Source organism: Catharus ustulatus, chromosome 6, assembly GCF_009819885.2.
Source record: "Catharus ustulatus isolate bCatUst1 chromosome 6, bCatUst1.pri.v2, whole genome shotgun sequence".
NCBI lineage: Eukaryota > Metazoa > Chordata > Aves > Passeriformes > Turdidae > Catharus > Catharus ustulatus.
The window spans coordinates 46345523-46362374 of NC_046226.1; the positions used below are offsets into that span (position 1 = coordinate 46345523).

General features: G+C 41.0%; 1 protein-coding gene across 8 annotated transcripts in view; it reads left to right on the top strand.

Annotated features, from left to right (window-relative positions):
- Nucleotides 1-16852, top strand: part of TSPAN4 (tetraspanin 4) — a 414148-nt gene that overhangs the window by 335593 nt on the left and 61703 nt on the right. For all 8 annotated transcript variants that reach the window (XR_004418137.2, XR_004418138.2, XM_033061612.1 and 5 more), the window contains one exon: nucleotides 7391-7582. Coding sequence is in view for 6 of the 8 variants with exons in the window: in XM_033061611.1 (XP_032917502.1) it covers nucleotides 7391-7582 (192 nt within the window). In the remaining 2 variants the exon portion in view is untranslated. The remainder of the gene's footprint in view (nucleotides 1-7390; nucleotides 7583-16852) is intronic.

Below are 16852 nucleotides of genomic sequence, written 5' to 3' on the forward strand. Positions count from 1 at the left end.
TCATCCCTTTTCTTTTTCTAATTCATGCATTTTCTCTGTAAATTGTCATTAACTCACTGCTTTCCTCATAATCTTTAATTTGAATTACAGTTTAGGCAAATTGCCAGATTAGATGCTTTTGACACTGATAATCACTACTTTTTAATGTTCTTTTATTATGTTTAATCTTTTATCAGCAATGCTGCCCTAATAGGTCATTCTCAACTGTTCTATTTCTGCAAGGTTTTACATCCTCGGTGACAGAGCTTTGCAGCCCAGGGCAATTCAATGCGCTACAAAAAGGCCTAATTAAGGTCAATGGCAGTTAAGCACATCCTTTTATTGCTTTGCTGAATAAGGATGCAATTGAGCACACATTTAAGTGTTTCAATGAATTTTGAACCCATGAAGGGAAACCATCACTTTTTAGTTCGGAGGTATTAACTCATAAATGTTGCAGTTCTATTCTTCTGTAGTTGATAGCTAGCTATGATTTGGAGGAGCAAGTGTGTAGGAGAATGCTACTCATAAAACAGCAGGGATTACCTGAATGACTCTTTATTCACTTTTCCATTAGCGGGGTGTCAGCATGAGATTCTGTCTTTTGACATCTTCAATTGTCCCCAAATTTACTTTAGTTGTACGAGACTGCAATTTAGTGGTGGAACTCAGCTGAGAAGGAATAATGAATTTCTTGGGGCTTAAGTTCCTGAGGCTCAATACTCACCAGGATAAACGAAAATGCAGCATCTTGAATGTTTTCATTATTGATGGTATGAAAAGGAATGCCATTCTTGTGATGTTTCTTTGCCCATGTAGTTTACAAACAGGACTTCAGAGCTCCTTTTAAGCTTGAAAAAATCACTTGATATTTATCAGGCTCATGCACTGGGTGGAAAATTCTGAAACAAAGCCTGTTTGTAGGAGAGAAGCGTCTAAAGGGAAGGAAAACAACAACATGAGTTATTGATATGTGTTTCTTCTAACCTTTGACAAGACACAGTGGAATTAGAGGGCAGTGAGGGCATGAATGTCATGCTGGCAGGCAGAACACAGGTTGGGATTGTAGCACTCAACTACCTGTGTTCATGTCACAATTGCCTGCCTGTTGTGCAGGATATCAAGTTCAGGCTCATGGAAGATGGCACAGCATACCTACTTTGAAATGACACTGAGTGCTACGTGCTGTGTTGCACTACTGACAGGACACTGACTTGTAAAGGAGAGGCAGACAGGATATTAATTCAGGAGAAAATGTCCAGTGGGTCATTCAGGCTGGATCCTTGGCTGTTGTTGCTCAGGGTGGTAACCCATCAGTCATGATGTTGGCAGCAGCTGGGGATGCAGGCCTGCAGCTTTTGGAGGTCTTTGGCTGCTGCTTTTCTACATAATGGCCTGTACAGTAGTGTGAGATTTCTGTATTGACTAATTTTCAAGGAAAGTGAAAAGGATGTGGGTGGGATGGCAGACCCAAACAAGTAGTTTCATAGAGCTTTTAAATTTTTACTGCTTATATGTAGAGCTGAAGAGAATAGAATTTGAAATGCTTTGTGCTTTACTCAGTTATACCTTTCACTTTCCGAGAGGGAAGAAGCTGAACAAGACCTGCATGCTGACAGGAGAAGAAATCCAAAGCATTTGTAGGTCCAGTGAATCTGAGGGAAATGGGGATTTTGAATTTGTTTCTAAATCACATAAATTCAATGGATGAAAGAGATCTTTAAATTTTACATTGAAATAAGCTATGTATTCATTGATACAAAATGAAGGATATGATATGTAGGTAAGGAGAAACGGATTTAACTCCTTGATTGCTGTCTGTATCTGTAACCCTATCTCTGAAAGTAGGCTGATGTCAAGTCAAACAAGCAAGCAAAAAGAAAAAATCAATTTCAAACTTAAAGTGAACATTTAAACTATTGGGGGAAGAGGGTGACATAAGGAGAACAAACAAATCCCCATAATGTTGAAAAGCTTTTATCTAGCTGATTACCCTGGTTTTGGTCATGGTTGCTCAGGGATGCTTAGAGAGAATATAAGAAAAAAAGGAGGAACAAGAAGGGATGTTTTAATCAGCTCCTTCAATTAATAGTTTAAGGTCTTCCCCCGTAAAGTCTTCAAGTAAAATACCATTTATAAGAAATGCCTGGATACCTTGCCCTCATTTGATTTGTGTAATCCCTTTTTGAACCTGCATATATTTCAGCATCCACAAAACTCTGTGGCAGTGAATTCCAGAATTTAATTAAATGTTTTGTGGAAAAGTACTTCACTATATTGGTTTTCAGTCTGCAGACCAAATAACCTCTAGCTTTTTTAATCTTAAAAAAAATGAATAATGATCCTCTATTCACCTTTCCTATCCCATACTGGTGTTCAAGGAGTGCTATTGTTCCACTCTCCTCACTCCCAGGAGTGTGGTCCCTACTAACTGATCTTTTCTCAAGTGGTTTTCTTTTTCCTAGTTCTTTTTAAATTCTGACTAAAAGGACACAAATCAGATCATGGCCATTTTTGATGGAATTTGTGCATATCCTTTAGTTTTACACTGCAGAACTCTAGAGCCTCAATACTCTTAAGGCTAGAAATGTTCTTCTACCATCCCATATTGGTTAAATTTCAAACCTCTGGCTAGTGAAAGCAATGCAGCTTGTGCCACACTGAGGTCACACTCCTAGTTGGTGTCTCATGAGCTCTGCCAAAGAATTGATCCATGTCGGGGGGACACCACCTGTGATTTTCAGTCGGTCGTGGTGGCATGGTGCAGATGGATGGCTACGAGGGCTTCAGCAGTCTAATGGCCATGAACTCCTTGCTGGAAGGTGTTTTCCACAAGTGGCCAATGTGTTTGAAGGTGTTTTCCAGAAGTGGCCACTCCCTCCAGGACAGACAATAGCTGCATGGACAGGTCATTCCCAGGGGTTTATTGGAGCACTGCAGCCTCTGCAGTTACACCCATGCTCCTGCTTCTCCATGTAAGATCCTTGATTCATTTGATCCTGTCAATATACAAATGTATTCCATTTCCACCCCCTCTCTGCATCTAGCTGAAAGCAGCAGTAATTTAAGTGTGCCTGATATTACAAGAACATTTGCAGGATAATGTTCACATCACTACTGTTGATACTTAGACGCTGTTTTTTTTCACTGTGTACTTTAACTCTGTACTTGGTGGGGGAAGCATATTCATGCAAGTGGGATTGAGAGAGCCCTTCTAGTTTAAATATGTAGAGACTGGGGGAGAAAAATCCTCCAATGGAGTTAGTTTAACTGCAGAACAACTGGTCATATCTTCCACTTGGATTCTGTTATCAGTGTATTTCTTAACACACAAAGAATTTTTTTTAATTTATTTTTTTTCCTAAAAGAGAAAGTGTGATGAGTAGATCCTAATCAGATACAATATGAGAAACCTCAATTAGATGCATTTTCCATGTAATAAACCCAATAAGAAAACCCCACTTAAAGATGCCAGCACCATTATCATGAACAATGGATCAATTTATCCTGCAGTATTTTAAGTGTGTATCTGTAACTTCAGAATGATTTTCTCCACCAACAAGCATATATCCAGGGCTGTTTGGGATTACTTTGATTATCATACTGTAAGATCAATTCTAAATGTAGGCACTGAAGCCTGAATAATTTATTTTCTAGCCCATTAGAACAATTTGGAGGATCTAATTCCAAAGGTAGCTTTTTTTTGCCAAGAGAGCAAGTGCACGTGCTTGTGTATCTCTTGGGGAAAAAGAGACAGAAAAACACTGCTTTTAGAGTAAGACACCTGCAGTACTGCTTCACTCTGCTCTATAAATGCCTGTGAGCAATTTGTCTTGAGCAGAATAGTCTGGTACTTCCACAGCCAATTGCAAAGTCCAGGGCTTGCAAATAACCAACTGCTTGTGTCCTTTCCTCAGTTTTTCAGCTCAGGCACAGATACACCAAGCAGCCCGTTCAATATTTACACAGAGATCTTTCCTGGAGCAAACACCTGATTCAAATATCCAATGTCTTAGGGCTGTGACAGTATTCCTTCTGGTGTCCCACTGTTTTGAGCTTAGAATAAAAGACTTTGCAAAAAAAATATACAACGTTTATTGCGGGGAAAAAAGTTAGAACTGCATTTTGTTTCAGGGTTTGCCGTGAGCTGCCTTGATTGCAAGAGAATGGATTATCATGAAAAATTAGGCAAATAATGTGTTAAACGTTTCACAAGAGAATTTTTAAAAATGCTGTTGTCAATAGCCTGGCATCTTTGAAGGGAACTTCTTAAAAAAATTTAAAGTCAAGTCTGTACTTACCAAATGGAGTTAATACAGACTCTCATTTGGCTGCCAACAGATTAGGTTCAAGCTGTAGACTTCTCTCTAATCTTTTTTTCTTAAGGATTTGTCTTTTAACCAGGACAGCATCACTATTTTGTAGAAGCCCCTAAATTGTTAAAAGTGGCCCTGTTAATGGTTTTGTTTAATTTCACATATCAGCAAGCCTAGAAAACTGTCAAAACTTAAAATTTCCTCACTATTCTTGCAACACTCTTTGACACAAAAAAAAACAGGCTGGGGGTTAGGGATGGAGGTAAGGAGAGAAAAAGTGGAGGAGAAATAACATTGTAAATAACTATTTAAAATTATCCAAGCCTTAGATACCAAGAGGAGGAAATAAAAACAGACATGCAGCATAGAACCAACTACAACTGTTTTCTCTGGCTCTGATCCAGAAAAAGTAAATGTGATGCCTCTAATCCCTGGGTCTCAGACTGGGAATTACCTTGCAGTTCAGTTCAGAATGGAGGGCAGAGGGGATGAGGAGCAAGATTTTTGAGTGTTCTGCAATAGAAAACATTTGCCTACTGTTGGAAAGGCTCCTGTGGCTGTCTTGGTGGGTCTTGGTTCTTTAAGCATTTCCTTAACCAAGTGCTTGAGTGTTAAAAGGCCACTGGATGGAGACTTGCAGGGATGCTTTGCTCCTTAGGAAAAAAGGGGGCTTTAAAGAGCAGTTTATTCTAGAGCTAAGGTTAGTCTCTGTTTCCTGGGTGTGCTTGGTGTGACAGCTTCGTAAATTTATTTGGGACCACGAGTGGATATTCTGATGTGGGAAAAGGAACAGAGCTGAACTAAGGCAGAGCAGTCTTCACTAATGTGTGCTGACATTATGACATCCAGTTTGAGCCAGGTGATTTAATGTTCAAAGGATTCCTTTGTGCATTTCAAGTTTGGTCAATCAACCTAAGGAAGAGCTGTGCATTATCTCTTCAAAAATAGGAATATAATGAGCTGCTGGAGAGCAGAGTATCTCTGAATCAAGGGCAGTGTAGTGAGATACTCTGGCTGGACAAATGACCTGGAATAATCATCTTGGATGTAAATGGTTACAGCCCCAGTCATGGCATTTTGCATGAACTGTGTCTTGGTTTTTGGTTGTTTTGTGCCACTGGTGAATCTTCCGTTTTTGCAAACAAGAATGACTTCAGAGTCAGAAGATGCTGAAGTCAAAGATCCAGGAAACAGTGTCTCAAGCATTAAGCATTGTGCATCATAAAGAATTTAGTGAATGATGGAGGAGCAGGCAAGCAGGTCTTGCAATTACAGCATCATCAGTGAGACCCACCTCCTGTAAAATAAGTGATGGTGGTAGGTGTTGGTACCACAGAAAGCAGTGTAGCAGCACAGGGAGCATGAAGGGTAATGAAATAAGCTGCCTCTTACCGGTGCTGTTGAATTGCTTCAGAACAAAGAACTGAAGAGCGAAATGTATTGCAAGGTCATGGCTCTGCTGTTCTTGGGCATCCGCCTTCATTAGGCTTAACTGGGCTGTTTGAGCAGCCTGCCTGTGCCTGCAGCTCTGAGGCTGATCTTGAGGCGAACACCCACCAAGCTGAAGAGGGTGAAGTGCACTTCTGCTTTTCATCCCATTCCTCAGCATGTTTAGTGCTATTCCTGACTGCATTTCAGCACTCTGGCCAGTTTGGTTTTAGTTTAGGTGTTTGTGACTTCTCTTTTGATGCTCTTCTGTTCAGTAGACCTTCAGAGTTTTATTCTTTCTTTAGGGAATTTGTTCCTATAGGATTCCAGTTTATATCCTTGGGCCATGATGATCTTTATATCCCCTCTCTTAGCCTAAATGTATTCTCTAAGTATTCTTTCCCCTCCTTCTCCCTTGGTTATTCTTTAATCATTTTGGGCAACATTAATGATCATGCACTGTAAGAGGAGTAAAGGGGGAGGTATTTTCAGTGTATATGGTCAGGGCATGGACTGTCCCTCCATGACACTTTTAAGAGGGTACTTGTGAAAGGTTGCATACAGTCATGTGAGATGCCAGGAATATGCAAAGACTCCTGAATAAGACAAATTGAGTCCCTGTGTCTTGGAGTTTGCTTTGTCTCAGTGGAGACACACGGGTTGGTGCAGCTGTAGTGAGGTATGGTTTGGTTCCTTAGCTCTGAACAAAACAGACTGGTTTGCAGCTGGAGTGAGGAATGCTGCCTTGAAACACAGCTGCTTTTATTGTCCATTATTTGAGGAGGAATTCAGTGGCATTAAGAGACTACCTTAGTAATTAGTATAAGAAATTGCTTTGGCTTTTGTGTTTCTCCTCTGTGTTTCATTACTGAGGTTTAGCTGTGCCCCAGGATTAGCTCTATCTTTTTCCTTCCCTGGTTCATGAGCTGCCTTATGTTCATCTACTTTATGCAGGTATTTAGTGGATATGCTCCTGCATATGTCTGGCTTACTACTCTATGAACACAATTTCTTTCCAAGCCTTTAATTGATTTGGATAATAAAGTGCAATTATAAACTCAATAAAAATTGGTTATTTTAAAGGGAGAGCAGGAAAGAAAGAAACCTAAGTGATGCTGTGCAGTGTGGCTACATAATAATGCAAAATCCTCTTTGCCTTCCACTCTAAATGCTCTCTTGCTTCCAGGAGAGACTTGACCTTAGAAGGGAAGTAACTAAGAAATATGAGGTGTCCTGCCAGGGGCATGCTCTGGCAAAGCTTGTTTATGGCATGTGTCAAAAATGAGAGACAGTGTATTGGGATGGGAAGAACTGGGAAATCAAAAATGCTTCAGCCATTCTGGGCAGTTCTCTAAGGTACCTAAATAGGACATGGATCCTTTACTGAGTGTCTGCTTTTCCGCTGGAGAGCAAAAGATGGTATCTGAGGTTGTGTCTCTGATTTAGGAAATCTGTGAATTTTTGAGTGCTGCATCTTACTCATGACTTCCCTATAATTTTTTTTTTCTTTCCCTTTTGTTTTTCCTACTGAAAGTGTCATAAGAAGAGATCATTTTTTACTATGTGTGACTCCACTGGTGTGCTCCACTGCCATATTGACACAGTTTGATATCTGGGGTTGTGTGGGTACAATAACTGAGTTTCTTTGTTTCTCTTTGTTTTCCCAGTTGGGAGGCTGTGGAATCCTTGGTGTAGGCATCTGGCTGGCTGTTACCCAAGGGAACTTTGCCACCCTCTCCTCTTCTTTCCCGTCCCTGTCAGCCGCCAACCTGCTGATCGTCACAGGGACGTTTGTCATGATCATTGGCTTCGTGGGCTGCATAGGTGCCATCAAAGAAAACAAGTGCCTCCTGCTGAGTGTGAGTATTGAGCTGCTGCAGTGTTTGCTGTCTTGTGATGCTGGTGCTATTGCAATGCATGCTGCAGTGACCTGTATCTCAACAGAAGCTGCCCTTTTGACACAGATGGGACATGAGTTGTGTGCGAAAGGCTTTGATAATTGCTCCATGGAGCTGCCAGGTCATTCCTGGCCACACTGTCCATGGAGGATGAGACCTGCAGGAAGGGAATTGTTAGTGGTGGTGTAGGTTTCCGTGAACTCTTCAGAGAAGAGGAAGAGTTTTATGGTGACATCTTTTGTACTGTAACTTTAACTTCTTTTTCACTCAACTTTGATAGCAATCCACTCCAAATGTTTGCCCTGGTGGGACTGATTATCTGATGTCCTGGGTAGAAACATCAATGCAGGCAGGAAACAGGTTGATTCTGAAGTAGTTGATTCTTAATTGAAAATTAAGACATTCAGGTTTGACAATGCTGTTTTTTCCAACCATTAACTCTCCAAAAGCTGAGATGTCAGGAAGCAAAGGTGCCAGCACATGGAGACTGCTGTGAAATCGAAGATTAATAAGGTGCCAGCTTTCATGATTTCACAGAAGCTTAAGCCACATCCCTGGTGTATTTTATCAAAATGCAATTTAATGCCACTCAAGGGTGAAATTTAGGAGCAGTGAATACCTTTTTTAGTTGGTGTTAATGTGTATTTTGCATCCTGTTCAACTGAGGACCAGGAATTGGGGTGATACTGCTGCTCAAGTCTAGAACTTCACCATGGGGTTTGGCAAACCTCAGAGTAAAGAGCTGTGGTTCAGCTGATCATCTAGTGATGCCTTTGTAAAAGGCTGCTCCTTACTATACTTCACATATTAATTTTTTCCCTCGGGCACTACAGAATGAGTTAAAGCACCCAAGCCCACAGATCTCTTAAGTGACTGAGATTCCAAGCCTCAATAGAGGACTCTTTACAGGCCCTTGCCTTAATCAGTTGTTTCTGCTGATTTTTAGGCTGTCAGAACTAGGCTAGTAAAGACTATATATGTGGCTTGAAACGAAAATGAACAATATAAATGGAAATTAAGGCAGTTATGTGAGTGAAAATCTAAACTGGGAAGCCAGAAATCAGAATCTGAAGCTGAAAGTCCTTGACATTTTTAACAGTCCTATAAATGCACACTTTGTGGAGGAAGTGTGTGCCCAGACAGATGTAATGGATTACAGCTTCAGTGCCAATACAGCAGGAGCCCACAGGGTGAAAAGTCTAATGGTATAGCTTATATGTGCAAAATTAATCACCTGCTTTGTGCTTTTGTGAAGGCCTAGCCCAGGTGTGACAGCAGTGAGCAATGCCTGCTTGTGTGTCAGGATCAGGTCAGGCTCTGGCAGTCAGTCCTCAGTAGTGGAAGAGTTTAAGGCTTTTATCTTTTGTGGTTCTTTGTCCCTCTTCTGTCCTTTCAGCAAGGGTAGAGACTCCCTTGATCAGCCATCATTGCCCAGGCAGGGTGACTGCACTCAGCCACCCCAGCTGGGCATCCATGGGAGATGGAAATGCCTGCAGGTACTGCTCCTCCTGACATAGTGCACAGCACTCAGAATCCAGTGTCCCTCAGTGCATGACATAAGGCCTGTACTTGATGGATCAAGTTAAGTAATGCAGAGGAGTCCAAATTCATTTAGGAATTCTCTGCACAGGAGAATGGGGAAGCTTGATCTGATTTGGTACTTGCATTTCACCCTGTCTGCCTGTCCTTACTTTTCTGTACTGTAGCTATTCAGTGTGGCTTCTATTTTACTCCATTTTCTTCAAAATTGAGTTATATTAGAGCTGATTATAGCTACTTTAACTCTGAATAAGCCTGGCTGTAGAGGGTTGAAATACAGTTTCATTAGTCCACATTGAATTCAGTTTTTATTTGGTCTAGAGTAACTTTCCACGTTGCATTGCATTGGTACTTTCTCACTGTCAGTAATTTCCAGTGAGATTTCTGAGCGCTTCTGAGTTGTTTTTGTTGTGTCTATGTCTTTGGAAGAGAAATGGATGGTGGTAGCAGCTCCTGTTTCTGGGAGCAAAGCCTTATCAGGCAGGTTTGTCCTTAGTCTTCCTTTCCTCAGATGACTGGATCTATTTGACCTGTGTTTGAAATAGTGTTTTTAAGCTTAGGGCTGGGGCATTTGGTTTTGGCCAGCTCCCATTTTTCTAGATAACATAGATGGCAAAACAAATGCTTGGATGAAAGAAATGGCTGAATATCAAGCCAGGACTGCTCTTAGAGTGTGGGGTTGCTACATCCCTTCATCCTTTTCTTACTGCACAGGTTTTCCCAACGCTGTGTTCTGCCACAATGAAAATTACCTCTTCCCAGAATATCTCTGGGTTTTTTAAACATCCCTGACAATGCCATGTCTGCTTTTTTAAGAGGATTGTTTTGTTGCAGCTGGCTTGCAATAGGATTTACCATCTAAATTGTGAAGGGGAAAGTCCTAAGTGTTCCCAGCCTTGTGTGTCTGTGACACACATGGTGTTTAGCAATTGCTCTCAGATCAAGTCCTTACACTCTTTTCAACATCTTCCTGACCACCACTTAACTTCTGGCCTTGGTCCTGCGCGTGGCTAAGGTTGCTTTTGGAACTGAATTTACATTTCCAGAAGGCATTGCCCCAAATGTGACAGCCACTCCTGGAGTAAGTTGTCTCTCTCATGTGTAATGCAGCCTGTCTTCCTGTGAAGCATTTGCTTTAGCTAACTTTTTGTAATATCTGTGGAAATAGTACCTTTGAAAGTAGAAATGCAGCAACTGAAGTCTGTTTGCACAGGTGTTTAAGACGGGAGGATGGAGACTGTTTGGTTGTGTTGCACTAGTCCGTGGATAATTCATTTGGATAATTAATCCTCACCACCTGATATTTGTTGAGCCCAGCATTAGAATCCCAGAATGGTTTGAGTTGGAAAGGACCTTAAATATCATCTAGTTCCAACTCCTCTGATGTAGGCGGGGACACCTTTCACTAGACCAGGTTTATTCAGAGAACTAAACAAACTTAGGAAACTGAGATAGACAAGGTCTATAGGCAGTTGTAACAGATTTGTGGTGGGCTTAAAAGCATGGGAAAGTTATTAATGGAAATGCAAAGAAAAGCAAAGGGAGAAGTAGATGCTAGAATGTTGCAAAGGTTGCTTTTCAGCAGTCTGTATACAATAGTCTGATGAAGTGAGGCTTGGAGCAGACAAAAAAAGAGAAAGTGGAATAAACCAAGCTGGGAGAATACATAGGGATGTTATCATAGTGGGTTGGCAGATACTTATGTTATATCCTACGTATGTGAGATCAGACATCACTCCACTGAGCAAAACATTGCTGTGTATCTCAGTGAGTAGCAGTTTTCACTGACCTCCCCTTTTTCTTGGCTCCACACAGTGGGTCAGAAAGCCTGGGATGTTAAATATGACCATAGACAGTACTAAAGATGATGTGAATGCTCTGCCTGCACTGTATTCCTGTTGCAGGCCATTCTGAAATCACATCCTTAGGATCTCCTTGAAGACACTTGTAGCATTTTAAGTCCAGAAACTACATGGTCATGCCTGGTTCAACCAAGAGCAGTTTGCATCTCAGCTTGCCCACATTTACTATAGTGCACCTCATCCTCATGTGGGGTTGTTGGGAGTCTGATCTGCAAGGACTAAAGGCAAATTTCCCATACAAGAGGCAGAAGAAAGAGGAAAGCCTGTGGCAGTTACCAGCTGAGGGGATGTGCTGCTGTTATTGGGGGTGGGCAGTTTGGAGGAAGACATTGGAAATACTGCAGGAGGCATGGAGTACTGTGGGGGTCCTAAAATGATCTGGGGAGAAGCAGGAGTAGCTCAGCCTCCCTGCACTGGAGGAGCAGAAGTTTGTGTGACAGAGACACAGGATGTTTGTGGAAGGTCTTCCCTTAGGAATAGTGCTACTGTTTGATGATGTGACAAGGGATGAGATTTCCCACAGAATTTGCTTGAGTGAATGAGAAGTGAGCAATATCAGAGAGACATTTCAGCCTATTTACACTTCATACACTAAGATGCAGAGCAGATGAGACTCTGATCATGTATCTTTGTGTTCTGTAGATATGACATTTGTATTGGGCTGTCAGAGCACACCTGTAAGCTCTTTGGTATTAGGCTGCTGTGGTGTTAGGTGTAAATGTTAGTAATTACTTACCTCTGGCATTTGCCAATGACTTCTGAAAGAAGGGAGAACAGACCAAGCGTTTTGAGAAGTAGAGGACAGATGGGGAAAGGAGATCGAATGCAGAAGTAAAGTTCAGTTTGTAAATGAGATTTTAGCACAGTTGTGCAGTAGTCAGGAGGATCCACATTAAGTCTCTGAATTGAGAGTTTAGATAGTCTAAAGCTTCAGAGATTTACTGACTTGAAAGGAATTACCTGGTGTCCACTGCAGATATTCTTTACTCAGGAGCAGTGTATAGTCAGGAAAATATAAAGTCAGTGCTCCCTTAATCTCTATAGAAACAGGCCCATTTTTATTTCTCTGCATTCAGAGGAATAGAATAATATGGAAATCTAAGAGTGTAAAGAAAAAAAAAAGGAAACTTCAACCATTCTATGCATTCTGCAAAAATACATAAATGGGGTGAGTTTTACAGCTGTCACTCTAAGATGTCAGTGAACAAAGAATGGGTATTTGCACTGATTCTTATTTGCTCCAGCTACAATGTGAAAGAAGATAAACTTTTCCATTATTAGATTTCCCTAGGGAAATCAAAGCAACAGGCATTCTTGAGATAAGTATGCAACCTGGTATATATAATCTTACATCTGAATGTAGATGCAAATTGTTGAATGAAGTAGGCAAACAGAGCTTTCCTGCTTCAATAAGATTTGTTTAACTTTTCTGCGGGTATTGTTGCTCAAGACTGTATGACTGAAGTCCCTCTGCCACAAGCTCAGCTGTAGTTAGAAAATGGCAGCTTTGCTCTGATGGTTTGGGTCAGTGTCCTGAACCAGTGACAGATATAATAAACCAGGAGTTTGACTCGAGAAGGTTAATTTATGGACTTCCATTGATGTTCTTTTGTAGGTGTTTGGTCATGCATTGCTGGATCATGTAGCTGTACTGCAAATCTCGATGGGTTATCTTGATAGAAAATTAGGAATCCATCTTTGTTGGTTTTCCCTTTGGAATTGCAATACAGTTCTGATGTGCATCAGAGCTGTTAGCCATATCCATCATCTCTGTGAATTTTAGCAAAATGTTTGGCTTGTGTGCTATTAACCCTACTGCACTGTGTGTGCTTTCCCACTGAGGGCAAGTCCTTCAGGAGCTGAGGCTCAGCTTTGCTCTGCCACTCAAACACAAGCAGTTATGGTGGCTTGATCATGATGCTGACTTCAGGCAGGTGCTGTATGTACACCTGAACATACCATTTCTCTGTGCAGAAGAGATTTATGCCTGATTAAGTACTTCAGTGCTCAAATGTTGACCCAGATGATCCTTAAGGGTCTGTGTAAACATTATCTTTTAGGTTAATTGCTTAAGATCTATGTTTGAGGAGCTAAATTGTCTGAATTCTCTGCCTTTTGTACATATTTAGCAGATATCTATATTTATGTGCTTGCCCTGAAAAAGGTCATTCATTATTCCATGGATAGTCCAGGTTAAAAGTCTCAGCTCCAGACATTAAATCACAAAGGGGTATGTAATTTATTACCTGTATTGCAGTATCCCCTGCAGGCAGCCCATGAGGATGCTCATTCTGTATAAAACTCCTGGGTCACAGAGCTACCTGACCAGTAGAGCTTACCATCTAATTAGATAAGACAAATGGAAAATATTATTATCCTCGTTAGACAGGGAGCTGCAGCAAAGTGGAACTAAGTGCCTTGCGTGGGTTGCACTGGGAGATTGTGAGAAAGCCATGAAGCAAACCCAAATTGTCTAAATCTCAAGTCAGTGCCTTCATCATCTTTCTGTGATTGCATCAGAACATATCTAGCCATCCTGTGTGCTTCAGCAACCTTTGAAAAGCATTTAGTCCATGTTTCCATAATAGTAATGACAATTTTGATTTCTTTTATCATATATATTGTGTCCAAATGAAAAACAAATATCCCAAAGCAAAATTATGTCTCAATTTTTTGTTTTGCTGAAAATGATAATTGGCAGACTTAGTTGTTTTCCATGGGAAACACAGGTTCTCCCAGCTGAGCTGATCAGCCTAATTGCAGTACTGCCTTCAGTTAAATGTAAAACAGAACATTAGAGAAGCTGCTGGAAAGGATCTGTGAACATGGTCTAGTGGAAATGTTTTTGCAAATAGGGACTTACTTTTGGTCCAGGAGATCATAGGAATACTGGTAAAAACAGTATGGGGCCCTATGTGAAGGAAAGATTTTCTGTTTGGTCGTTACAGCACACGTGTACAGATACCACGTTTCCAGACACTTTAAATTTAAATAATAACTTATGTCCTAGGAGGAAAAAAGATTCATAGACAGTTCTTTATTTCACCCTCAGGTTTTGTGGCACTTTTTTTCCCTCTAATGGTCTGAACACATTGTTCTGCTCTGGTTGGGATGCAGCATGGCAAACAATCGAGTCAAAAGAGATAGAGGATGAGGGGATCCTTCTCCACACATTACCTACACAAGAATAAATTAGAAAGGGGAAAGGGCTTGAAACAGACAAAATGCTGATTCCTCTCTGATTTTGTGAAGCCAGCTGCCTTCCTATAAAGCATCAAGGTTGGGTATGTTCCATCATCAAGGATTAACAAAATTTTGTTAATTAACAAAATGGCTTGGATACACCCACTTCCCCTTATTCTGATATATCCTGATTTGTGGATAACCCTGATTTTTATTGTAGAAAAGCTGAAACAATGGTTAATGAGAAGGGGAAGGAAAGTAATCATTAACAGGCAGATCTGTGTGTTCAGTTTAATTTAAATGATAACTTCGTGTTAATAAGCAAGTAGTTCATCACAGCTGCTGGAATGAATAAAATCAGAATTAAAACTTGATATTAGGTCAGGATCAGCTGTGGAATGCACTGATGCTATACACATATCTGTGACTATCCAGACATCAAAAGATTCTCATTTATGGAACAGTCCAAGGGGAAAATGAGTGCCCATGGTGTTTTGTACTCTGCTGTTGAGAGTTTTCTGAACTCCAGCCAGCTCATCTGTAAGTGAAACAGCCATAAAGAAAATAAGGAAAATGTTAATGAGTAGGAAGAAAAGGAAACTAAAAAATCCTACTGTTTTCAATAGTATCACTGGATCCAGAGAGCTGACAGTTGAAACTTCATTGGTGACGGAATTTATTTCAAAGCAACTAAATGAGAAAGAAACAGCCTGTAAATTACTTCATCTCAGTAATTTAATGCTACAGATCAAGCTGTAGATTCTCATTCCAGTTTAGCACATGAGCTGGTGTTTTAGCAATCAAACTAGCAAAATCAGGGAAGTGCTGGCTGCAGCCACAGCGGCAAACAAGCAATGCAGAGACCAGACAGATGCCATACATACAGCCTGAGAGCATTACACGTGATGTACATCACTTCTGTGTGCTGCTGTGTTGCGTGTGAAATTCCAGCTTGCTGCCTGCTTGGACTGTGAGTACTGAGCACCAATCTCCCCTAGTTTGGTTGTCTCTATTATGAAGAATCTGCTCCTCCTTGTCTTTCAGTTTTTAGCTTCTCGCGCTTGGCTGGTCCTGAAACTCATGAGGGGATGGAACCTGAGTCCTCCCCTTCCTCCCTTCTTTTCTTCAGCTCTGGGAGCACTTAATCAAAGGATCTTGGAACTGAGGAGAGAAAGAATAAAGTTTCCTTCCCTACTGGTTTTAGACTTGACCGTAGGGTCAATGTGTAGGAAGGGCTTACCTCATAGATATATTTAATTTTCTGATGCAGGCTGATGCAATACCGCTAATGCCTGATGAGCTTTGAGTCACAGAATCACACAATATTGAGTTGGAAGGGACCCATAAGAGTCATGGGTCTACTACTACCTGCTCCTTGCAAGACTGCCTAACTAAATTAAACCATAGAACTAATAGTGTCATCCAGAAACTCCTTGAACTCTGACCAGCTTCCCTGGGGAACCTGTTAGGTCAGGGAAGAACATTTTCCTAATGTCCCCGTTTCTTTTTGTAGTGCCAAGACACTGCTTTATGGCCATCATACAGTGTGGCAGCACCATGTGCAGGAGTCAGGGGAGCTGTACTAATTTAGATCAGCTGAAGGTTTAATTTGTTTGTCTAAATGGCTATCAGGGTTTGAGTTCCTAACTCCTTGTTGGTTAAAGTCTATTAGCAATATCAGTTTCTCTGACAGTCTGTGCAGGCTCAAGTTCTCCTGTCACCTACAAAAGTCCCTTTTCCCATCTTTTGCCTGAGCATTCTACCAACTTCTCATGTGCCAGAGGTTCTTTCAAAAGAAACCTGTCTCTGACCCATTTCCAAATCCAGACCTAGGATCACCTGCAAGAGCTGAAAGACAACAGAATTACTCCCATTTTGAACGTAAATTACGGGTAACCTGTGTGTGCCTTGCCAGCCCAGACATTCATGTCACTTTTGAGCATAACATTTGCTGTTTTTTCCCCTAATAATATTGCCTTCTTGGATAGAAAACAATAGGCTTAGTAAAGCAGCAGGTGTGCTTTTATTCCCAGTCATTCTTTTGTTATTTTTAACCACTTTAGTAAAGCAACCTAAATTGAAGAGCAAAATCGACTTCTTTCTCTATAAGGAACAGAATTACCTGCGTCTCAGAAAAATGTAACTCTGGAGTTCAGAAATGAAAGCTAGTTTGTGTAAATCACTGATACTGCACAAGGTATAGCCAGGGTTGATTTGATGTTATAGATATTTCAGACCCTCAGTATTACCAGCTAAAAGGCAAAATTAGGTAGGCCACACTGCCTGCTTTTTCATTTTTTTAAGCTACTACAAGACTGACATACATGCATATGATCCAGCTGCTTCTGTGTAGCACATTTGAGAACCCCACACAGGGAGTAAAACCAGCAGTAGAATTACATAATTCTTTATTTTCTCCTTGCCCATCTTGTTCTCATCATCTCTTTCACTCACACATACATCACAGTTTCTAGGCACTGTTTTGACACTCCCAGAAATAAGAACATTGCATGGCATTACCACAGATGGGTTAGGTTGGATTAAACCCAAGCCAGAGCCTTTTAGTTGTATTGACTGTATCCCTTACCTGTGTTAGATGGACTCAAGCAGTTTGCTTTGTCATGGGTGGAGTGGCACAGGGACTTGA